The sequence below is a fragment of the Paroedura picta genome, chromosome 1 (genome assembly GCF_049243985.1).
Source record: "Paroedura picta isolate Pp20150507F chromosome 1, Ppicta_v3.0, whole genome shotgun sequence".
Classification (NCBI taxonomy): domain Eukaryota; kingdom Metazoa; phylum Chordata; class Lepidosauria; order Squamata; family Gekkonidae; genus Paroedura; species Paroedura picta.
Window position 1 is genome coordinate 144,085,958 of NC_135369.1, and position 25,242 is coordinate 144,111,199.

General features: G+C 44.2%; 2 protein-coding genes across 12 annotated transcripts in view; one reads left to right on the forward strand and one right to left on the reverse strand.

Moving 5' to 3' along the window:
• Window positions 1–25,242, reverse strand: part of FAM135A (family with sequence similarity 135 member A) — an 83,790-nt gene that overhangs the window by 27,535 nt on the left and 31,013 nt on the right. For 9 of the 11 annotated variants that reach the window (XR_013226147.1, XM_077307488.1, XM_077307480.1 and 6 more), the window contains 7 exons: window positions 20,574–20,653; window positions 18,984–19,123; window positions 18,713–18,783; window positions 17,161–17,334; window positions 5,183–5,309; window positions 4,178–4,331; window positions 1,055–1,132 (listed from right to left, as the gene is read on the reverse strand). Coding sequence is in view for 10 of the 11 variants with exons in the window: in XM_077307488.1 (XP_077163603.1) it covers window positions 1,055–1,132; window positions 4,178–4,331; window positions 5,183–5,309; window positions 17,161–17,334; window positions 18,713–18,783; window positions 18,984–19,123; window positions 20,574–20,653 (824 nt within the window). In the remaining variant the exon portion in view is untranslated. The remainder of the gene's footprint in view (window positions 1–1,054; window positions 1,133–4,177; window positions 4,332–5,182; window positions 5,310–17,160; window positions 17,335–18,712; window positions 18,784–18,983; window positions 19,124–20,573; window positions 20,654–25,242) is intronic. The other 2 variants (XM_077307505.1, XM_077307497.1) reach the window with 2 other exon arrangements.
• LOC143822414 (uncharacterized) lies at window positions 6,536–12,573 on the forward strand. Its single transcript, XM_077307534.1, has 2 exons — window positions 6,536–8,781; window positions 11,892–12,573. Exon 1 carries the CDS (start codon window positions 6,977–6,979, stop codon window positions 8,738–8,740), a length of 1,764 nt encoding a protein of 587 aa, XP_077163649.1. The 5' UTR covers window positions 6,536–6,976; the 3' UTR covers window positions 8,741–8,781; window positions 11,892–12,573.

Here is a 25,242-nt window from a genome sequence, read left to right on the forward strand (position 1 = left end):
CAAAGAATTATACAATTTTAATGACACAGAATATTAATTCCCATCATAATAAATGTAGTATTTTATCACTTTTGAACTGGTATTTAAATAATCTTAAATTTTAAATAGAAACTATAGGCACAATCTGTGCTGGCATGGCTGCAGCTATATGCAGAGAAGCTGCCACAGGGCTTAACTGAGCCCTCCTCCCACCCCAGTTGTGAACCAGTTTGTAACCATCCCTACGTCTTACCCCTTGTGGTTATTACTCCATATGGATCCCAGGCAGAGGCAGATTGGCCATAATAGCCATTAGGCAAACTCTTTGTGGGCTGATAGCATGCCCCCCCCCCAGGGCTTCCAACCCAGAAGCAGAAGGGCAGAGCCTGCATGAGCATGCACACAGCCCAGGATGTGCCCAGTTTCCATAAACAAGTTGAAGCCCAGGAAAGGCAACACCCAGCCTCTATGAGCTGTACACAGCTGGCATTTCATCTGTGTGAGCCATACAGTGCAGGTGGATGGAGGCACCCAACAGAACCATACAAGCCATGGTGGCTGTCTATTTTTCCCTCCCTTCCTTTGGTGGGGCAGGGTATGCTGAGGTATATGTCATCTTCCAGAACCATTTCCCCCCCCCCCCCTTCACAGTATGCCACTGATATTGTGTCCATGGAATCAGAAATGGCTGCTGGGCGAAAAGGAGAGACAGGAAGATCTACTGACAGAACATGAGACCCAGCCCACTGAATATTAGCTTTTAGAATTTAAGTTTATAGTAATATTGTACCCATGAATGGAAGCTATCATGCTTTGCAAGCAGGTATGGGTTTACAATACCTGAGTTAAAAGTATCAATGAAATGAGTTCATTTCATCAATGCTACAGGGCTAGATAGTGCTGCACACAGCCTGAATTTAATATCTTCCTTGAGCTCTTATATAAGGGCTGAATGGCACCTTTTTCGTTCCTGTTTTAACATGGAATAAAATGGTACTCTTTACAAACAACAAAAATCTTTTGTTATAACAAAACCTAATGGGTTATAGAAATAACCCTGTTAAAAAAAACATACCTAGATATGCGTCTCCCTGGATTCGTAGGTTTTTTCTTCTGAGAAGGCGTTCATAAAGGACCTGCATGCGGGCCTTGGCTAGTTATAAGGATTGTACACATGACTAGTTACTACACTCCTTTTTCTCCAATCTGTGTTTAATAATTATTATTAGCCTTAAAATTAGTAAGAAAGTTTAATCACTCACCTAGCAATTAGTTGAGAAAAATTAAAGAAAAGAATTTAGTAAAGTTCTAGATAAAGAGTTGATGATGTACATTATGGCTATTGCTGGAAGGTCATCACCTGTTTAAGGTTTTTCTTTACTAAATTGACATGGCCCAAATGCATTTCTGGTACTTAATTATAAATATATATATATATATATGTATATGTATATACTTCAACAAAATTGAGTTTTGCTTTTAAAAAGTTAATTTTGAAATTAAAAATGTACATCACAGAAATAAGTGAATGGAAAGCAAGAGGGAAAACAGACAATATAAAGTAAAAGAATAGCAATGATTTTCTGAAATTAAAATAGAATTCAGTTTTGCTTTTTTCTGAATCCCATTTGAATTTCAAAAACTTATCAAAGGAAAACTGTAGAAAGCTTTTAACAAATTACACATTATATTATCAAGCAGGAGTCAACAACAGGAGCACAATATATTGAAATAAAATTCTTTTTAAAAGAACACTAATTTTTTCTGCATTGGTTTATTTTTCAAAACAGTTTAGTAATCTGATACTTAAGATTTATTTTAGATTAGATTAGTTTTGATGGGATACTATTAAATAAATTTTAGAACTAACTGAGAATTTATAGGGAAAAGATTATTAAAATCATAAAGTTAGACTGGTGAATTCCCAATTGCATGACCCACAATACAATCCTGGAGTTACAAGCCTACTGGAGTCAATGGACAGAGGGGCATAATTGTTTAGGACTGAACTGTTACATAATAAATAACTACAGAATTTCATGGCTACAGTGAAATTTAGGGCTTGATTAAAGGCACAAGAAACATAAATGTAAAAGTAAACTATAGGCATTCTTGATACTTCAGCATAGCTGACACAATCCGCATAGAGACAAGGATCTCTGTGTGCAGAATTGGTATGGTTCCAAATGAACAGGTGCTTACCAAGCAAAATGGTAAGCCAGTTTGGTGTAGTGGTTAGGAGTGTGGACTTCTAATCTGGCATGCCGGGTTCGATTCTGCGCTCCCCCACATGCAGCCAGCTGGGTGACCTTGGGCTCGCCACGGCACTGATAAAGCTGTTCTGACCGGGCAGTGATATCAGCGCTCTCTCAGCCTCACCCACCTCACAGGGTGTCTGTTGTGGGGAGAGGAAAGGGAAGGTGACTGTAAGCCGCTTTGAGCCTCCTTCGGGTAGGGGAAAGCGGCATATAAGAACCAACTCTTCTTCTTCTTCTAACTAACTGCTTGACGTGCTATCTAAGTGGGGTGCACTAACTCCACAGAGATCCTATATTGGGCAGTTCCACACACCCTGCCTAACCTACCTCACAAGGTTGTTTTCAGGACAAAATGGAGGAGAGGAGAACCATGTAAGCTGCTTTGAATTTGCACTGGGAGAAAGGCAGGGGTATAAATGAACTAATGTGGAAGCTACATTTAAAGCAGAACACTCCCTGATTTGGTAGCTATAAGAGCAGCTACAGCAAAAATTATCATGGAAGCGCCAACACTTCCCCCCCCCCCCTTTGGAAATCCTTTCAGATTTCTAGCTACATCTTTAAATGTTTGTGGCATTCATATCCTTTATTTACCCCTAACTTCGTTAAATGACATAATGGTAAACATAATCACACATTCATCTCATTTGTCATTTTGAGCTTTCAAAGATTTTTAATTTCCATTCCATATAGGTTTTTAAAACACATTTAATTTAATAAATGTTGTATATTATACTAATGTTTAAGCTGTCAGGAACAACTGATATGAATTGCAAACAAAAAGTTTCCTCCAATGATGGGACCATGGATATTGTAACAGGGTTCTAATAATGATGACTGAGCTTTTGATTATAATTATTATAGCCAAAAATAACCAAACATAATGAATACTTGTATATTATAAAACTTCAATTATTTTGAAGCACAGAGGCAGGGGGAAATGCTCTCGGCCCCACAAAGGGAGAAAAGCAAAATAAAATATTTTAAAAGAATAGATATCTTAGGCACACCTGGAATTCCTGGTTTGTTTATGCTTCAGTCTTCCATAATGAATTGCAATCCATTTTTTTGGCTCCAAATTGAAAAAGCTACTTCGTGCTCACGTTGGGGGAAGTGATGCACTAAGAGCTGCTCTTCTTGGTTTACTTCTGATCTTCTAAAAAAACCATTTACTAAATGACAGTTGTCCAAGGTTTTAAACTAAAAAATTCTTTTTAAAAAAGCTGGCTTCAGGAACCTTGTCTAGAAGATTTACTGTCCAATCCACAGACAACAGAATACTTGTTTGTCCTGGAATACTGGACCATTAACCTCGAACCCATATGTTCCTTATTAACCAATATGGTGAACTGCATCTTGTCTCCCCTGTAACCCCTAATAAAGATGCTAACCTAGTATTAGCAGGTTAAGATCTGTCAACTTTTAAACATGTATAGAATAATAAGCCTGAAAACTATTTTAGTCTTGTAGGTCTTGAATTTAAGGACTCACCCTGATGGTTTAAGCCAGTATTGATAACACACAATGTTTTCTTAGTAAGTACTGCTTACTAATTAGTAAGTACAGTATCAATAAAGATGTGTTAACAAATTATTCCAGGATAGAAGCACACGTGCTGCTTTTCAGATTTGGTTCTGTTTTTTTTACTAGTCAAGTCCTAAAGTCAAGTGATACAAGAAAAAATAAAGACCAGACTGGATATTTTATTAAATTTTAGAGCAGTATTTGTTACTGTCTAAAATATTTCTAGTTAGCAGCTTTCAGGAAAGTAGACTAAAATATTAACATTCATCTGCAGCCCCAACTCTAAACAAATATCAGTTCTACAATACAGCAAATTAATGTATGGATGATAGAAGACCTAAGAGGCATGCCTTAGAGAAAGAGACATATAAGAGGAAAAGTCAACAGACACAGAAAGAAGCATTTGTTTCACATACCCAGCTCCAATTTCTGGCAGGAAGGCAGCTCCTTAGATAAACTGATGAAGTAGCTATGCAATCCTTTGAACGCAAGCAGCAAACTGGCACAAAGTGTATAGTGGAGATTGTAAGCATGATTCAAGAAAGGCTCTGCTATTATAAAGCTGCAGCCCTAGAAATAGATTTGTCCAAATATTAACTTTAGTTCAACAACAAAATCACACTTCAATATTTAGGCCACGGTACAAATTATAACATGCAGTGTTCTTTGTGCACGGTCCAGCTGGATCCAGAGATCTGTTTGAAGATGCTGATGCTCACAGATTTTCACATGTTCCTCTCCCCCTACCAGATTCCTTTCCCACCACGGTAAAGTTGATTTCCAGGATCATGGGACATGCATAAGGAAATAGCCACCTATTAGTGAAATTACTTCTCTCCTTCTAGCATTCTGCTCACGGACGAGGAAAGAGGGCAATTTCATCTCCCTGCGACTCCTTTCTATTAGTTCAAACAGATCCTGTGGCCCCAAAAGGGCTTTTCAGTTCCCCTCTTCCTGCAGCAGTCCTCTGTATTTCTGGAGAACTTCTTGCCAAAACTACTGGAGCAGTACTCATGGTACATGAAATCATAGTGGCTGAAGGAAACACTGGCCATCCTCCCATGCAAGCCTCCTTGGATCGTAGTCAAGGCTACAATTTTAGATATACCTTCTCCATAGAAAAGCTTCACTAACTCTGGATTTGCTTGTGTGTAAGCATGCATGGAACTGGACTGCATCAGCATTAAGGTTCTCCATGAACTAGACACAAACAGAATACCAAATCTATTCAAAATTTCTTATTGCAGGAAAAGAAACCAATATTTAAAGCAAATGGTAATATATTACATCTTTGTACATAATATATAAGTTAATTGCCATTCAACACAAATGCTTTTTCTGTTAAAACTATTTTTAAGTATTTATTCCTGAAAGCCTGCTAAAAAAGAATAAACAAAAGACAAAAGGGTTTATGATCTTACATCTGCTGATAATTGTTTGGTGTAATTGCTGCCAAAGACTACACTTTCAAGAGAAGGAACTATTGAGTCTCTGTTCTGTGCTGGTGCATTTCTGTTTAGCCAAGTACTCTTCACTGGGCGAGGAAAGCTGTAAAACATTTGAGAGCAAAATCAAAAGGTTCAAGATAAAAATATAAGACGAAACACAAACAACCTGGGGAGGGGCGGAGGAAACAATCAGCACAGCGTATAAATCATAGTCCAACATAATTGCTAAGTGTCAGCTGAAATTAGAGGAAGTCAGCCAAATCTTTGGATACTTAAATCTGGTGAATGCAGCTGTGAACAGGCAAGATTGCTCTTTCTACAAATCTAAAAAGGACCCCATGCTTTGCAGGAAAATGTGAAATGTAAAAAAAAACCCACCTCCTTGTGTTGGGGAAAGCCTGTAGCTTTAAGGAATTGCCTCAGTGGCTGTCTCTAAGCAACCACAGCCATCTAGGCTAGGTTTCAGGGATTAAAAGGCAGGGGGAAGGGACCAGGCCCTTTTCCAGGGAAAACTCATAGGGGCCATGTCTAGGGTGGCCAGCTCTAGGCTGGAAAGTTCTTGGAGATTTGGTGGAGACTGAGGAGAGCACGGCTTGTGGAGGCATGGGAGAGGTCTCAACTGCATATAAAGCTACAGAGTTCACCGTCCAAAGCAGCCATTTTCTCCAGGGAGACAGATCTATCATCTGGGGTTCAGTTTTCTGGGAGATCACCAAAACATGGGCACTGGCAACTCTAAGACTGGCAGTTACCTCTGGATGTCTTGATATTACCTGATTTGCATAATTCAACTGAACCTGGCTGCTTGCTGGTGGTCAACAGCAGCCACCCTACAAAAGCCAGTATAGTGTAGTCGTTAGAGCTTCAGATAAGGTTCTAGGATAGTGATCCCCAACCTGTGGGCCGTGGACCACATGTGGTCCTTCGACTAATTGGAGGTGGGCCCCGAAGGACGCCTTACCCCCCCCCCCGGCTCTTTACTTCATCCCCTCCCCAGCCCTTTACAACACACTTCATTGTTGTGGTGTGTCTATAATCTTATTTTGAAGGGATGTTTAAACATTACCATAGCGATTAGAGAGCGTTAGGGCAGTGGTTGAGAGTAGAGGAGTAAACTACCCCCCCCCACCGGGCCTCAGTAAAAGGCGTTGAGTGATCCCCGGTGATAAAAAGGTTGGGGACCACTGTTCTAGGAGACCCAGGTTGAAATCCCTATCTTGCTGGAAGTTGACTAGGTGATTTTGGACAAGTTGCATGCATTCAACCTAACCTATCTCCCAGAGTTGTTCTGTAGATAAAAAGGAATAGAGGAAAGTAATGTAAGTGTCAGGATTGTAGAATCTCTGTCATAAATTAGCCTGAGTTCCTCCATGTCAGTTATATTACTAGATGGGGCCCGGCGCCTGCTAGTCCCGGCCTTGTAGTTTGTAAGCAATAAAATAGAATAGTGATGTTATGTTAACCTTATCTTGTTATGGGCAGAAAGGGCTGTTTGTTACCTCTTTCAAGGATGGGAGTTTGGAATCCTGTTTTGGTTTCACATATGTCTTTTCTCACTCACCTCCCCCCCTTGGGAACTGTCAAGTTTTGGGCGGGAGAAATGTATTGATAAGCTGAGGCAAATCTGGCTTCTAGTCAGATTTGACTTTTCAGTCCATTGCGTGTAGTGCTAATCAATAAAACTATTTTTCTTTTGAATAAGTTTTGTTGTGAGTTTCCTGTGCGCTTGACATCAAGTCAAATCTCACAACTCCTTTCACCTGCAAAATGCAGGGCGAGGGACATACTTTTTCTGAGCAGGGAGAGGGCCTGGATTGGGACCTCTCCCAGGCCGAAGGCGCTGGTGCGGGGCCGCACAGCTCGGCCATGATGCGGGCTGTCTCGGGGGCAACCCCGGGACCCGAGGAATTTTTGGAACGTCACATCACCCAGCGCAGGCGGTTGTCAAAATACGACCGCCCTACTGGGGATGAACGTTGGCCGGAGCACCTGGGACTGCCTAGCTACGCGCTGGAGCCTGTGGGTGAGACACAGGACTTGCAGTACAAGCTGGACAGGGTGACTAACTGGCTGCAGGACCTCTCGGGTCGGCTGGATCCGGAGGAGAGACGCCGAACACAACGCCTGCTAAGGGACGTGCTCGGTGGGGGTGCACACGATACCAGTGCACGGAGAGAGAGCGGTGGGCTTGCACTGCAGGAGCACGGCATGGCGGCCGCGCAAGCAACGGCAGAGGCGGCTGAGGCGCTGGCCAGAGCCCGGGCTCAGCTAGAGATCGAAGCCGAGGCGGAAGCACGCGCAAGGGCGCAGAGGGAGAGAGAAGACGAAGGCGAGGAACGAGAGGACGAAGGTGGCGCTGGCGGCGACGGTGCTGGTGGAGACGGCGCGGACGGAGGCGAGGACGCAGCAGCGGCGGCGGCGGCACGGGCAGCGGCGGATGTCGCGGGAGCCGAGGCGGCGGCAGCGGCGGCGGCGCGTGAAGCAGCGCGAGCGGCCGCGCGAGCAGCAGCAGCGGCGCAGGCAGCGGAACGAGCGAGAGTGGCGGCTGGGAGAGGGAGAGGCATTGGCCGGGGTGCAAGACCCCCGGCCCCGGCCCCAGCACCGGCGGACTGGGGCCCAGGGCGCCTACCTGCCCACCTCCGTGGAGTGGAAATGCGGAACACCTATAAGTTCAAGGCAAAGTTTTCTGGGGACCCCTCCGATTTCCCCACGTTCCTGGTGCACCTCCAAGCCTACATGATGGACATGGGGTTCACTTTCCAAGACGACGCCGAACGGGTGCGTTTCGTGGGGCAAGCCCTGGAAGGCAAAGCTGCCAAATGGTTCGTGGATTTGTACCGTTACCATCCCCAAGCCACCCGCGACTACAACCATTTTATGAGGGCCCTGCGCCAGATGTACGTGGAACCGTTTGAACGGGAGACTGCGGAGAAGAAACTCCGGGCTCACCGGCAGGGAAAGTTGTCTGTGGTTGAGTACGCCAGGGAATTTAAGGAGCTGGCTTCCTCTGTACCAGACTGGACGGAGCCCCAACGTGTGCTGGCGTTTGTAGGGGGCCTCAATCCCACTCTGGCTGACAAGTGCCTCCTCCTGGAAGACCCACTCACTGTCGAAGGGTGGGTCCAGCTGGCTGGAGAAATGGAAAACCGCTTGGAACGGGCCTCAATGGTGCAAGCCCTGGCCGGGAAAACCATGGCGAAGACTTCCACCCCGGTGAAGACCAAGCCCCGAACCAAATTGGAACCGGCGGAGCGCACTCGGCGCATGGAGAAAGGGCTGTGCTTGGGATGTGGCCAAGCCGGGCATTTCCTCGCACACTGCCCAACGAAAGCGGCATCAACCCCGAAAGCTGCGAGCAGCGCCCCATCGAAAGCCACGCCTGCCAAGAAAACCACCACCAAGAAAAGCACCAAATCTCTCCTGGTTCCAGTGGCTGCCGTGCCAGCGGTGGACGACTCGGAGGAGGGAAGCGGGCTGGAGGACGAGGATCAAGCTGAGGAGCAGTCGGGAAACGAGGACGGTCTGCTGTAAAGGCGCCCCGCCAGCAGGCCGCCAACAGGGGCAAACGCGTGGTGAGTGATTCCCCCTTGCTACTCCTACCGGCCAACCTTTCTAACCCCAAGTCGGGGAAAACGGTGGGAATCCGATGTATTGTGGACTCAGGGTGCACCCAATCCCTAGTGAGCCCGGCACTGGCCGAGACTTTGGGGGTGGGGAAAGTGGCACTGAAAGAACCCTTGCCAATCACCCAGTTAGATGGGAAATGCGCTCCCGGTGGGGAAGCCACGGCAAAGACTCGCCCCATGGACTTGGACATAAAAAAACATTGGGAGCAAATCCAACCTTTGGTGGCCCCTCACTCTGCCTTCCCATGCGTGTTGGGGTTGGATTGGCTGAGGGAACATGATCCCCTTGTGAAGTGGAAGGAAGGGACTGTGGAATTTACCTCCGCCGCTTGCGAGCAGCACACGCGGCAGCAGGGTCCTCCGAGATCCGGGGTGGTGGCTGCTTTGGGGGTGGGGGTGGACGCGCTCCCTCCTGAATACCGGGACTTTGGTGATGTGTTCGCGGAGGTGGAGTGCAACCAGCTCCCCCCCCACCGCAAAACTGACTGTGCCATCGAATTAAAGAAGGGAGAGCCTCTCCCCAAAGCCAAACTGTATTCCATGAGCCCGCGAGAGATGGCAGAGCTTAGAGAATTTTTGGATAAGAACCTAGCGAGGGGTTTTATCAGACCAGCCACATCTTCCTTGGCAGCCCCGGTCCTTTTCGTAAAAAAGAAGGACGGTTCGCTGAGGTTGTGCACCGACTACCGCGGGTTGAACGCGGTCTCCACCTGCAACGCCTACCCGCTTCCCCTGATAAAAGACTTGCTGGGCCACTTGGGGAAGGCGCGCGTTTTTTCGAAACTGGACTTAAGGGAAGCCTACTATCGAGTTCGGATCAAGAAAGGGCATGAATATTTAACAGCTTTTAATACGCCCCTGGGGCAGTTTGAATACACCGTAATGCCGTTCGGCCTCGCCGGCGCTCCGGGCGTGTTCATGAATATGATAAATGAAATTATGCATGATTTATTGTACCAAGGGGTGTTGGTTTACATTGATGATATTCTTGTGTATTCAGAGAATGTTGAGAGTCATACTAAGCTGGTCCGCGAAGTGCTCCGCCGCTTGCGGAAGCACCAGTTGTTCGCTAAATTGTCAAAATGTGAGTTCCACCGCGAGGCAGTGGAGTTCTTGGGTTTCCGGGTCTCCCAGGCTGGGATCGAAATGGACCCTGGCAAAGTGCGTGATTTGCTGGCATGGGAGCCTCCCCGCACCAGGAGGCAATTACAAAGTTTCTTAGGGTTCGCTAATTTTTACAGGACCTTCATCCCCAACTTTGCCAAGGTTGCGCTGCCCCTCACTGACTTGTTAAAAACCAAAGGGGGGAAGACGGCAAGCCGACCTGGGGCGCCTCTCTCTTGGACTCCCTCCTGTCAGGAGGCGTTTGACAAACTAAAGCTGTTATTCACGTCTGAACCGGTGTTGGCCCATGCCGACCCCTCTAAGCAATTTACAGTACAAGTAGATTCCTCGGACGTAGCAATGGGGGCCGTGATCCTCCAAGAGGGGGGAGACGGGAAATTGCACCCCCTGGCCTATTTATCAAAGAAATTTTCAGCGGCAGAAAGAAATTGGGCAATTTGGGAAAAAGAGGCGGCTGCAGTGAAATTGGCCCTTTCCACGTGGCGGCATTGGCTGGAGGGGTCCACAATCCCGTTTGTAGTCTGGACAGATCATAAAAACCTTCAGGCACTCAAACAGCCCCGCTCGCTTTCAGCCAAACAAATGAGATGGGCGGAGTTTTTCGCTCGTTTCAACTTCTCCCTAAAGCATCTTCCTGGCAAACTGAATTTTTTGGCTGATGCACTATCGCGCCTGCCTCAGTACAACAGCAAACGAGACCCATTGGTAGATACCGTCTTTACTCCCGCCCAACTGGGGATGGCCGCTGTGACGCGCAGCCACACAAAGACTGTTATGCCCATCCCAGGGGGCTGGGTCCAAAAGGACTTGTCAACTGACCCAGAGTTTTGTTCCCTCCGCCCTGATTTGTCTGAGAAGGGGGGGCTCTTTTTCAAAGGCGAAAGACTCTTTGTGCCTGCCGCGGCCCGGGGGAAGGTTTTGAAACTTTGCCACGATGCTAAAACCGCTGGACATTTTGGTTTTGTGAAAACTCTGCACCTGGTCAGGAGACAGTACTGGTGGCCATCCTTGCGCAAAGATGTGGAGAAATATGTGCAGGGGTGCCCCATTTGTATTGCTTCAAAGCCAATTGGGGGCAAGAGGAAGGGACTTTTGCAGCCGCAGCCCACCCCCTCACGTCCATGGGCTGATGTAACTATGGACTTTATTACAGACCTGCCCCCCAGCCAAGGGAACACCGTCATATGGGTTGTAGTGGATGCTTTTTCCAAACAGGCTCATTTCATCCCCTGTACGGGCGTGCCCTCAGCACCAAAGCTGGCCTCTCTTTTTATTAAACACGTGGTACGTCTGCACGGGATCCCGACACGTGTCCTGACGGATCGGGGCCCCCAGTTCGTTTCTAAGTTTTGGAGGGAGCTTCTTAAACTATTGGGTGTGGAGCAAGCCCTCACCTCGGGCTATCACCCGGAGTCAAATGGCCAGACCGAGAGGGTAAACCAAATCCTGGAGCAGTATTTGCGCTGTTTTATCAACCACCAGCAGGATGATTGGGTTTCTTTATTGCCACTTGCTGAATTCGCCTATAACAATGGGGTCCACTCCTCAACTGGGGTATCGCCCTTCAAGGTGGTGTATGGAACTGATTTAGTGTCAGCCCCCACTTGGGGACTTAGCTCCGCAGAGGTCCCTGACATAAATAAATGGGCAGCCTCCATCAGTACGGGCTGGCCAGAAATCGTTGCTAGCCTCAAGGAAGCCAAAGATGCCTATAAGGCTCAAGCTGACAAGAAGAGGGTACCTGCCCCTGATTGGAAAGTGGGTGATTTAGCCTACCTGTCTACCAAGAACTTAAGGTGCCAGCAGAAATCCAGGAAACTTGGTCCAAAGTTTGTGGGACCATTTAAAGTGGTGAAATTAATAAATGCTGTGACTGTGGAGCTAGCTCTACCAAAAACTTACAGGAATGTGCATCCGGTTTTTCATTCCAGCCTGCTGCGAAGAGCTCCAGCCCCAGACGAGTGGCACCCTCCTCCATCTATGCCTGTTCCAATTTACATCGATAAGGACACCCACTATGAAGTCAACCAAATCTTAGACTCTCGCTTGCATAAGGGTCGCCTTCAATATTTGGTCGATTGGAAGGATTTCCCCTCTGGGGATAAAGAGTGGGTTGAGGCTGGGAATGTGAAGGCACCCCGCCTTCTCCGGGCTTTCCATCGAGCATTTCCTGATTGTCCTCGCCCGGTTGATGCCGGCTAGGTGGAGGAGTGAAGTTTGTTTTAATGCGGAGGGATGTCAGGATTGTAGAATCTCTGTCATAAATTAGCCTGAGTTCCTCCATGTCAGTTATATTACTAGATGGGGCCCGGCGCCTGCTAGTCCCGGCCTTGTAGTTTGTAAGCAATAAAATAGAATAGTGATGTTATGTTAACCTTATCTTGTTATGGGCAGAAAGGGCTGTTTGTTACCTCTTTCAAGGATGGGAGTTTGGAATCCTGTTTTGGTTTCACATATGTCTTTTCTCACTCACCTCCCCCCCTTGGGAACTGTCAAGTTTTGGGCGGGAGAAATGTATTGATAAGCTGAGGCAAATCTGGCTTCTAGTCAGATTTGACTTTTCAGTCCATTGCGTGTAGTGCTAATCAATAAAACTATTTTTCTTTTGAATAAGTTTTGTTGTGAGTTTCCTGTGCGCTTGACAGTAAGCTGCTTTAGTCCCTGCTGTGGAGAAAGGCTGAGTAACAATGAATAAATAATAAATACAGCTGAAGACAGGATGCAGACAAAAGGTCAACTAGTGAGTGACTGAAAAAGATAACTCAAGGCAAAAAAAAAAAGAAAAAGGGAAAGGTGGACAGGAGACAGGGATGTCAATTCTAGGATAGGACCTTCCTAGAGATTTGTTGGGCAGAACCTATGGAAGGTGGGTTTTGAGGAGAGGAGGGACCTCAGAGGTATAAAGCCACAGACTCCATTCGCCAAAGCAGCCATTTCCTCCAGGGGAACAAGGGTTGCCAGCCTTCAGGTAGGGGCCAGGGATCACCCAGAACTAAAACTGCTGTCCAGGTGAATAATAAGTAGAATTTTTTCTGCCCTATGGAATCTCAACACGGTTTACAATCACTTTCCCTTCTTTTCTCCCTCCACACCAGTCCCCTGGTGAGTCTTCATGTGGAGGAGTGGGGAATCAAACCCAGTTCTCCAGATTAGGTCACTGCTCTTAACCACACTACCATACTGGCTTTCTGTCAAATGACAGAGATCGGTTCTCTTGGAAATAAATGGCTTATTTGGAGGGTGGACCCTATTGCTTCTCGCCCTGCTGAGATTGCTTCCATCTTCAAACCTTGCTCTCTGAAGGCTCCACCCTGAAAACGCCAGGATTTTCCCATCCTGGAACTGGCAACCCTAAGAAGAACTAATCCCTGTAGCTATCAATTATGATTCCAGGTGATTTCTAGGCCCCAAATGAAAGTTGGCAACCCTAGACAGAGAGTAGGAAAACGGAAGTGGCACACTCCTCACAGCCCACCTAGAGGAAAAGATGGCCGGACTAGAGGGAACTTGGGTGCTGGATGGAAGGGTGGGGCCTGTTCCAGATATTATGGTATTAAAGACAACTGCAGACCACCTAAGAGACTACTGGGGATGAGGGTGGTGGCCAGGAGGAAGTTGAGGCCAGAAGGAGGCAGCCTTGGAAAGTGCACAGCCATGATGCAGTAGCCTCTAGGAACAGAGAGGTGGGTCTCAAAGAGGCCAGGGGAAGTGGCAGCAGTAGGGCAACCATTTGCCATCAAGAAAAATGGGGACTGGGTGAAGCCCAGGAATATGGAGGCAGTGTAACAGACATGACAGTGAGGGAATGCCTGCCATATACAGCAAAACCTGGAACAGTTGCAGGGCAGCAGGAAACCCCAGGAAAACAGTGGCTCTTCAGAGAACCATAGGTGCTGGTGGGGAGGCAACAAGTGAGGAATCACTCCTCACAAACTTTTGAAGACAATGGAAGCAGGTGGATGGGTAGGGGGAGAGGAGGAGACATAGAATATCAGTGGGGTGGGGAGGAATAACAGTGTCAGTAAAAAGGAAAAAGAGAGGAACAGAGAGAAAGAGAGAGGATGTGTGTGGAGGAATGATACTAGCCATGGCTAAAAGAGAAAAGGATACATAATCAGAGAGAAGGAATGACAGTAGTGAGGGAGAGACAATGCTGGGGCGAAAGGGATGACTGCCCTTACAAGTCCCTTGCAGGTTCCTGCTTGTAGAATTCTAATCCAGGGAGAACCTAGCATGTTCACAACTGATATGGAATTAGTGCTGTAAGCTGTTTTGGACCCTAATGTGGAGAGAGGGAGGTATAAATGAAGAAAACAGTAAACACAGCTGAAGACAGGAGGCAGATTAAAATTGGTGAATGACTTTTAAAAAGGCAGGGAAAGGGAAGAGGTGGACAGGAGATAAGGTTGCTTACTCTAGATTAAGAAATTGCTAGAGGTTGAGAAACCCCTGAAATATTCTTCAGGCTTTGAGAAACCCCAGAAGTGGGATCTTCAGTTTCCAGCTGGAGTCTAGCATCCCGGCCACTGGTCAGGGGTGCCAGCCTCCAGGTGGGACCTGGAGAATCCACAGAATGAAAGCTCCTCTACAGACTGCAGAGATCAGTTCCCCTGGAGGAAAGGGTTGCTTGGGATGTGGACAGAGGGTTGTGTTGCACTTCCCCCCTACACACATACACAGGGAGAAAGAACACAGAAGACAAAAGCATTCCTCCCTTCTCAAATTGCAAACCTTATTAACCACACAATCACCTCTCCATGTAGGAAATGCCTGAGTGTCTCCCTCCTTGGATTGCTCTGAGCGGTCATTGGCCAGAAGGTCCAAATTTAAACCAAAATAATTCCATAACAGTCAATTAACAAGTCAAAAAAGACACCATCCTCCTGCAACAGCTTCTTCTGTTTGTGCTCTAGATACTTCTCTTTTAGGCAATAGCAATTTGTACAGCTTGGTGTAGTGGTTAACAGCAGCTGCTTCCAATGTGGTGAGCTGGATTTAATTCCCTCATCCTCCACATACTTGGGTAACCTTGGGCTAGTCACAGTCCTGTTAGAAAACGTTCTCACAGGGCAGTTTCTCTCAGAGCTCTCTCAGCCTTACCTACATCACAGGGTGTCTGTTGCGGGGAGGGAAAGTGACAGCTATTGTAAGCCACTGAGACTCCTTTAAGCAGTGAAAAGCAGGGTATGTAAACCAACTCTTCTGCAGGGAAGGTGCTACTGGGAAACAGTGTCTCCTCCCCCCCCCCCCGTGTGTTCCCATGGCCTCATGGTGCTTCCGTGCCCTGCCTATACTTTCCTCATCTTTAATGCCATTGATCTCAAATTTGCTTTGTTGTGATGATCTTGCAAAGACTGCAGCAATACCAGGATGGTATCCATATGGAAAGTCTATAACTTCACAGTCCCACCCAAACTGGCATTGTTTTCCCTGCGGCAATTGCCTGCGATGGCTACCCACAAAGCATTCCTCCCTTTTCAGATTGCAAATTGCAAACCTTACATGATTTACTCATGAGTAAACATTCCCAGGACAGAGGCTTTTTCTGGCTGACCTAGGTCCCAGAGGGCTAGCAGAGATTTTTTTTCTCCCACAGCCCCAATCCAGATGGCACACAGAGGGTGCATCAAGAGGTGTCTTCCCATCTCCTCCAAGTTAAAAGAGTCCAGGAGGCCAGGGCAACTTACTGGCAGCAGGGCATTCTCTGAGGCCAGCTCCTCTTCCATCCAGCAAACTTCTGAAACTGGCAGGAAATTGGAGTCAGAGAGCTGAGCCCTTATTAGCCATTCCTGGCTGAGAGCTCCCTCTTGATTGGGGCTAAATTACCAGGGCTGAGTGCCCTCCTGATTGAGGATAAACTATCCTGGTTGAGAGTCATGACTTACTCATGAGTAAATATTCCCAGGGTAGGGGCTTTTCCTGGCTGTCTGCATGCAATTTGACCTGATTGGCCTCACTGGCAGAGTGCTCTCTCTCTATTGATGGCATACTCCAAAGGAGGGCCAATCAGGTAGGGAGTGAGTTGACTGCATGCAAGTTCAACTTTATAAAGTTTACTGAAGTGATAGTGATGTTTAGAGATATTTTTCTACTTTATGGATATTTTAAAATTAATAAAATAGAAAAATAAACATCTAGTGCCCTTCCCTTTTGCATGTAGGTTAAAAATTAGGTGTCTTTCAATCTGGAGACAAGCAATCAGATTTGAAATAAGAATACAGTGCACTCCATTTATGCTTTCCAAGGTTAGAAACTTATGCTGGGAGGGGGAAAAAAAGCAATATGACAGACTGCAGGCATTAACCAAAAGTAAATATCAGGATCACACACAGCAAGGAAAGTACATGATTCGTTCTTACTGAAGTTGGACTATAGAGTCTTAAGATGTGTTGCAGGCTGTAGTTACACATAAGGCCTGTGCAACTCTCCTGTACCACCTCTTCCTTTGGAGCATGATGTTCTAGCATTGCCAACTCAATCATGGAATTACCACACTACTGCCTCTCTGCATGAGACTGTTACATCCAAAAATAATCTGCACCCCAATCCTTACAGTCTTTTGTATTAGGCAAAAATGAATTTGGACCAACATGTTAAGTGAAAAAGGACTGTGCTGTACATACAAAGATTAATCAGGAAAAACACCTATAATTGTTCCCTTTCCATCACCTTTAGCCAAGAAGAGACTCTTAATAATGTTGATTTTCTGAGAGAAATTATAAGCAGAAGGAACCATTACACACATCACATTACACATCACATTACAAACACAGAAAGAACCACACACACATCACTCCTATGTTGTACAACGAAGGTTCAAAGAAGAACATGGCTGGTCTACTCTGACTGGCTAATCAGTTGTATCACTTAATTTCATCATTATGCACTTGAGAGACAGATTGCTTACAGTCAGTAACTTCTATGATTTACCATTATTTTTTTTCATTTCAAGAAAGAAAACTACAGCTGGGATAAATCCAGGGAAACCTGGATTAGCTTTAGAGAACTTTCAGTGAAATCCAACTGAAATTGACAATACTCAGGGACTATGTAGTAGCTGCTTGCTGACAACAGCTAAAATATTTCAAGTATATGCCTATCACTTCAATAATCAAAGCCAATAAGCAATTACCAATCATGAATTGTATTTCATTAATTAATTTTGAAAACACATACAACATCAGCAGGCATATTATTTACCTTATCAGGGGCTGGTGAAGAGCAACTAGCGAAGCATGGACTATAACGGAAACAACTGAGAGGTGAAAGTAATCAAACATAACATTGACATAGTGATGAAGGCCTCGGTGTAAGGTAAAGTGCAACTTTAGTGTTCGGCTGCTAATTAGCTGCAATGTGCTCAAATCTTCTGGCCTAAAATAAGAGTATAATAACATAAAATGTTTAGATCTACAGACCTCAGGAAAAGGAAAATTAAGTACAAGTACAATCTTGCAAATAATTATGCAAGTGTAGGTCTCAATGAAATTAATATAATGTATATCTGCAGAAGTGTGTGGCATTCATATGCATGAGTTTCCATCTGTATACCGCACTTTGCGGTATAAATAAAAGGCTAAGGGGGATTGGGGGGGCCGAGTCCAGGATCGAAATTGCGGATTGACCACTTGCCCTGGGACTGATGACAGAGGGGCCAATCGGAAGGCGCAAAACGCAAAGCGCCTTCCGATTGGCCTCTCTGCTGTCAGTCCGGGGCCAAGGGGCCAATTGGAAAGCGCACATAGCGAGCCTTCCAATTGGCCCCTTGGCTTGGGACTTCCTGGCTTTCTAGCCAACATGTCCCACCATACAGGGGAGGAGGCGTCGGGGGGCGGCCCTCGCCTGCTGGCCCTCTGCTGTTCCTGCTCCTACTGATGTGCCCAACCAGCTTGAGCTACAAATGACCCCGGGAGCTGGTCATGAAGAAGCCTTGGGCGGCAGCCACACACGGTAAGGGGCCCATTGCGCCAGCCTCGACACGTACCGAGAGAAATCTGGCTGGGCAAGGCCACGGTGCTGCAGGGCAGTTCCACGGCAGACATCCGCCTGGCCAGCCCAAGGTGCTGCGTTTGGCTCGGCAGCCAGGGTAGCTCCTCCCCACACCAAACTCACACTCCGCCTCAATTTCCCCCCACCTCCACACCGAACTTTCCCCCCACCGCCCCCCCACGAGTCGTCCCCCCCATCAAACGGCCTGCGGACCCTTCGCCCGCCCTGACCCATCCCCTTTCATTGCATCTTCCTTCCTCTCTTTCTCTCTTCCTCCCTTCTATCCATCCATCCTTCCCTTTATCCCCTTTTTCTCTCCCATCCATCTCTTTCTCTTCTAACTCCCCCTCCCTCCCCTAGAAGACTAACATTTTCAGCACACAAAATTAACTGAACACAAGCAGGGGACCCACAAGACTTGCGGGGGTTGAGAATTGTGCTTCTAACTCTCTTGTGCCAGCACTACCTACCTGGCTCAGGTGGCACCTTCCCTTTCAGTCCTCCAAAATGGCAGCTGAGATCTTATGAGACAGCACTATTAAACATTTGATCTTCTGTCTCTCTATATATATTTAATTTTGGGCCAAACCTAGGGACTAATTGATGTTTGTACAATTCTTCTGTATTCAACCCCAATATGCATATTTAACTATCTGCATGCTGAGGTCCTGGTTCAGTATTAAATATTGGATATTGAGAGGTATTCTTCTTAAAGCTACTGTAGTAATAATAAAAATTAAGCATAGGTTACTTCTGAACTTACGAGTAATCTGTATCTGTAAAATGTAGATCTAAAGACAGCAGGAAATTCATTTCATTAAGAGATTCTTCAATCTAGAAAAGAGATTTCAAAAGAAAGCCATGAAAACAGTATTTTTAGTAACACAACGTATAATTTGACTTCACTGTCCCACTTCCAAATTACACTTGTTGGATGGGTCTATAACCACTTCTAAATAAGGTAGAGCCACTGGATTGCTCTGTAGGGCTTTAAAGAGTATTTTAGCAGTTAACATGTGCAAACAGAAGATTACCTTCTTTTCATCTAACAGCATCTTAATTTTGAAGATCATAACGTCGTTGACAGACACTTCCTCATTTTTATAAAGGATCTGAAAGGTTTTACTGCAGATTACGTTGTCATGGACTGAGGCTGGAAAGGCAAGATCAGCACCTGAAAATAAGAATATTAAGGAAATAATAATGAACACTGCACAAAATAGAATAATCCACAACTGAGATGTGTTTTAAAGCTCTTGTAGCCCTAAAGACAATCTTGGAGTGGATTTCCTATATCCCAATTGTACTCCCCCACCCCTTCAGAATCCATAGAAAGATGGCTCTACATCTTTTTTCCTTCTTAAGAACCTGGAGGCACTGTTTACTAATGTGCAAGTGTCAAAGTACAGCCACTTTCACTGTTCTCTTCATGGAATAAAAAAACTCCTGGCAACAACTGTTGAAATATACTGATTTTGACAACGCTTTTTATACCCTTGGTTGTACAGTACTATGAAGTACAAAACTATACCCTCCCCCCAATAATCTGAAGAACATGAACATCACCATAGAGAGACACATTTCTTAAAAATTATTAAAGTTTATGTTAATCTTGTAATATCATATTCAACATTTCAGTTTTTGGGTTTCTTCAAAGTATAGTTTTTAAAAGAAATAGTACTGGTGTGAAACACTGGATCCAGAAAAATTTGATTCAAGGCATAAGCTTCTGTGTGCAAGCACACTTCTTCAAATGGCATCCTGCTGCTAGTCCCCAACAGAATTGTATAACTTTGATGTGTAGTTTGGGTCTCCAGGGTTGTTTGTGTATGTCTTTCCATTTTATTCTCATAGCATACCTGTGAGTCAGGTTGATTTAAGAGCTGTTACTGGTCCAAGGTCACCCAGTGAACTTCATGGCTGAGCAGGGATTTGAACCTGAATGGCCCAAGTTCTAGCCTAGTACATATTACAGAGAACCAGGGAACACATATACTTTTGTTTTTAGTATCTATTGACTTTACAAATTGACGTAGGATCTAGGTAGGATGTTTGTCATACACTGACTGAACATGTGTTGAATAGTTACAGGCACTGAATGTAACATGAGAATTACTCAACACACAAATTAAATGTATACTGTGCACCGACTGTACATGCGTTTTCTGTAACCTGCGTATGCGGTTACTCTGTCTCTGAATGATATATTCTCTTTCTTTGAATGGGTATTCCCTGGTAAAATAAAGCACAAGCTTACATGAACAGTGGTCTTCAATCATTCCATAGAATACAGCAACAGCTGCTTGACTTTTGTCAAGATCCATTTATTCATTCTGAGCAACCTTCCAATGAGCAACAATAGAACATGCATGCACACATAGCCATCAAGATTAGACCCCCTATCAGGTGTGCACATAATCCAAATTCAGTCTTGAAGACTAAATAGTAGCTTGTGTTTATTAACATTTTCTTAATGACATTAGAAGGGCACTTACTTGATGTTTTTCATCTACATCAATCTATGTGTCATTAATTAAAAGTTCTAACTGGTTGACAGCTCGGCTTTAATTCTTCAATAACAATTAAACCTTCAAATACCCTTGGGGGAAAGCATTCACACTTACTGGTTGCGCGAAACAAACTTGCTTCAATTTTGTGTGGAACTCTTGGTGGAATTTTCATAGATGCACGAATCTGGTAAAAACTAAAATAAGCAAAATGGTTTTCAAAACAGGCTATTTACCATATTCTCATGCATTACTATATCAAAAACTGGCTGATCTCTGGTGGCTAAAGATGTCGTCCTGAGAGGGTGGCAGGGCATCTGCTCTGCTATCTCTGAAGCCTGACAGGGGTCAATTGTGCAAGCAATTGGCAGAAAAGAGGAGGGGTACGCAAACCCCACCTCACTTTTCTACCCAGGAAGTTCTTGGGGCCGTCTCCAATCCTTTAGGGAGTATATCTCCCCGGATTATAGGCTGTCAGCGTTCCAGGTCCAGAGGACGACTGCCATTTTCTACCTCGGACTTTCTTTTCTTTCTTTAATCTTAAAGTATCTGCTTCAACCCTACATGATGATTTACCACAAATGAACGCTTTGAACTGAGGGGAGGACATCGGCTGAGTTCCAAAACATCATTTACTGCAAGTATCTCTCGCTTTTTTTTTTCTTTCTCCGTCTCTCTTCCTGCATCAAAGCCCTTTGTTTCCCCCCTCCTCTTACTCTGCTCTGCCTGAAGCCACCTCGTTAAGAGGCAGGCTAATTCTCCTAACTAAGCAGAAGAAGGACTCAAATCAACTCGAATTAATTGGCAAAAGCTCTTATTGTAATTGTTTTGGTTTTCGAAGATAAGAGCTGTGAATGGGAAAATCTCACGAGAACTCTGTGCCAGTACGAGAATCTCTGCCTTAACTGACTCCAATACGTCACATGCCTGTGCCGGAACATTAGAGGATAAAACAGAGGACCTCTACTGGCCACTTGTAAAATTGTTTGAGGCCGGTTTTTTTGAAAGTCAAAATCATGTCTATGTTAAAAAGATTGGCTCATCTAATAGAGATACAAACCCAAGATTACAAAGTATTTTTAGATGGATTGATCAAAAACATCTCCAAGGAGATCCAAGATGGCAAGGAAGAAGTCTTCAAAAGGAATGATGGATCAATAACAGTGACTGATGACAGCTTTAAACAAGGTGGAAAACCAACAGCAGAAGAGAAATCTGAAATTCATATCTTCAAGGAGATCCAAGATGCCAAGGAAGACGTCTTTAACAGGAATAATGGATCAATAACAGTGGCTGATTACAGCTCTAAACAAGCTGGAAAACCAACAGTAGAAGAGAAATCTGAAATTCTGGAGACGGAAAATGGGATGCCGGAGTTCTGCAGCCCAGATAAGGACACCCTTTTTAAAAAGACATACAGCCATCTCAAAGCAACAGTGTACAAAAATCAATCAAAAGAAATATGGATCTGCAGTGAAAGTAACCGATTTAAAGGATCTCTCTGGGGAAAAAATTGTATTGATACTGGAGTCCAGGAGGTGCAACGGCCTCAAGATTTATCGATGCATATTCTGCGGGAAAGAGTACAACTGCACTTTCTACGCCAAAGGCCAATGGGACAGAATATAATTTTACGGGAACGACAAGATGTAGCAAGCCTCGAGATGAGACCCCCTTAAGAAGATCGAAAGCTCATATTGTTTTATGTTTTATGTTATACTGTATTCTATATTTCCATTTTTATGAAAAAGGGGAAGCAGTGTCTCTTTCTCTCTTGTTTTTTTTTTGTCTCTTTTCTTTTGTAGGCATATAGGTAATATAATCATTAGTGCTGAAAATGTAAAATGGGGTTCTCCCCCCTTATTTTTTCTTTCTTCTATTAGTGTATTGTCCTAGGACTAAAGCCTATTGTTCTATGTTTAATGTTAAGCATTTAATCTAAACCTGGAAATCTTATTATTCTCTGTATTAACAACATATACTGTATCCTACATTGCTATTTTTATGAAAAAGGGGAAGCAGTGCCTTTTTTCTCTCTTGTTTCTTTTTCTTAGTAGGCATATAGGTAATATAATCGTTAGCGTTGGAAATATAAAATGGGGCTTTCCCCCCTTATTATTTTTTTTTATTGGTGTATTGTTATAGGGCCAAAGCTCATATTGACCTGTAGAAAATGCAAAGTTCTCAACTTATACCTGTCAGGATGGCTCTTAGAATGGGTCAAGTATAAATGGTTTGTAGATGTATCTGTATTAAGGATAAGGAGAAATTATGAAATCCTCTTGTAATTTTTTTTCTTTGTACATCTTTAAGGCAAAGCCCTACTTTCCTCTCCCTTCATCAGGGTATTGATACAGGGCCAAAACTCATACTGTGCTATAAGAAATGTTTAATGTTAAGCATTTAACTCAAACCTAGAAATATCTGCTAGGATAGCTCTTAGATTGTATCAAGCAGTTAATGTGAGGTCTATGATCTCTCAAGTAAGTTGATTAATAATAACTTTTCTTTTGTATATCTAAACAGGCCTTTTTTTTAATGTAGTGGAAATGTGGATGGCTCTTAGACTCATGGCTCTTAGAGTTTTGGGCAAAAGTTTATATCACTGTGGAGTCAATGTGGGGTTGTATATTCTCAAATGATGATTATATTTCTATCTTTATGAAAATAAAAAAAATCATTATAAAAAAAAAACTGGCTGATCTCTGAAATTATGCATTCTGCCCAATCAGCATGGGAATCTGACTCCTATGGGCGGAAGTAAGGTGCAGAAATTGGTAAGATTGCTCCACTGAGGACAAATCCTGGCTCCTGCATCATCATTTAGTTTGGATTGAAGAACACATTCTGTCTCAAAGCCACATTTCCAACTGCATGCTTAACTTAATGCCCATAAAGCTCAGCAAATAATTAGTAATTTAGGACACAATATAGTACATAAACATATACTTCTGTATCCAAATATAATCTCACAGGGTCAACTCAGGACAAATTTAAAATTCTATTCCGGATATCTGAGTTAATGTAACCTATAACAAAGCATAAACCATATTATACTTTCATGTGTATTCCTATTTTAATCAACTAATGCTTCACTCCCTGAATTAATTTGGCCCACACTCTAGTATCAGTCCTTAAATCATCAGTCGTGCTGAGTGCACAAACATGTCAGCTCCCTCCCTGTGTAAAAAAACAAGAAAAAGAAAAAAATCAACATGACTTGTCCTACTTCCTATCCAAATATAGAAGATATTTCAATAGACAAAAACTAACTTTTGATCTGACATTCATATTAAAAGTGAATTTCAAATTTTCATATTCCACACTAAACTTAGGATCTGAGTTATTTCATTTCTGAAGGTGTTGAATTCTAGCTTGGTAATTATTTAACTGTTAATCTACTACTATTGGGAAGGTTTTGGAAAGCCTTGGAATTTGAGTACCCAGACTACTCCCTCCCCCTGCTTACCACCAGGTCCCCAAATGCACCCTCCTCTCCTTACCGACTTGACAACTCTCCCACTTCCTGCATTCACAAATAGGCAGATGCTTCTCAGCAGCAAGGCCAGCTAGAAGGCCTTGGTAGCTGCCCCTTCCCTCAGGATATGATGATCAAAGTATGCAACATCATCAAACATCATAACAAAGCCAGTTATGAAATGAGAAAGCTAGCAAGGGAAGTAGGGGCTATCCAGTATTTTGCAGGGTGTGTCACATGCACAGTTATATACCCACTGGAGAGAAAACTCTTGGCCCTCAGGAGCAGGTTCATTCTCTTGATGCTAGGGTTGCCAACCAAGAAAAACTACAGCAGACAGATAGGTTTGGGGACAAAATCTTCAGGGTTCTCTGAAGTATTTACAACTGGTTAAATGAAAGTAGGGATCAATGGACAAATCTCACAATAGAGGGAAGTATGCAATGGGATCAGTATTGGGGATAGCACTATTTAATTTCTTCTTAAATGATCAGGAACTTGGGGTAAACAGAGTAGTGACCAGGTTAACAAGATGACACAAAGTCATTCTGGATGGTGAAAAACAAGGCTAATTGCAAAAAGGACCTCCACAACTGGGTAAATGGGTGACACTGAGGAAAATGTTCAAGGTTGATGTGTAAGTGATATATGTTGGGACAAAAATTCCCAACTTCAAGTGTAAGTGTCTGAACTTGCAGCGACTGGGAGAGGAAAGTATCTCGGAGTCATCATGGATAGTTCACAATGATAGTGATAGTATGTGATAGTATGCTGCAGCAGTGAAAAGACAAATTCTATATTAGAGTTACTGTATATTACAGATACTGTAATGCCCCTGTACAGATCTATGGCATGCCTCACTTAGAATACAGTTCTGGTCGCTGTACCTCAGACCAGGAAAAAGTACAAAGGAGGGCAAACCAAGATTTTTGGGGGGGAGGGGAGGGGGGTTGGGGCACCTTTCCAAGGAGGAAAGACTTAAGAGTCTGGCATATTTCAATTCAGAAATGAGACAACTAAAGGGAAACATGATAGAAGTTGATACATTTTGCATGGCATAAAGAGAGTTGACAGATCACTTTTTCTCCTTCTCCCCAAATATTAGAACTTGAGTACATCCAATGAAGCTGATGGGCAGTAGGTTCAGGATGGACAAAAAGAGCTACTACTTTACACAGAGAGTGATTAAAATGTAGAAATTTTCCAGAAGATGTAGTGATGGCCACAGGAATAAACAATTTTAAAAATGGAGTAGATGGTTTAATAGAGGATAAGTCTATCCAGAGGATGTGGTTGTCACTGTGTGAC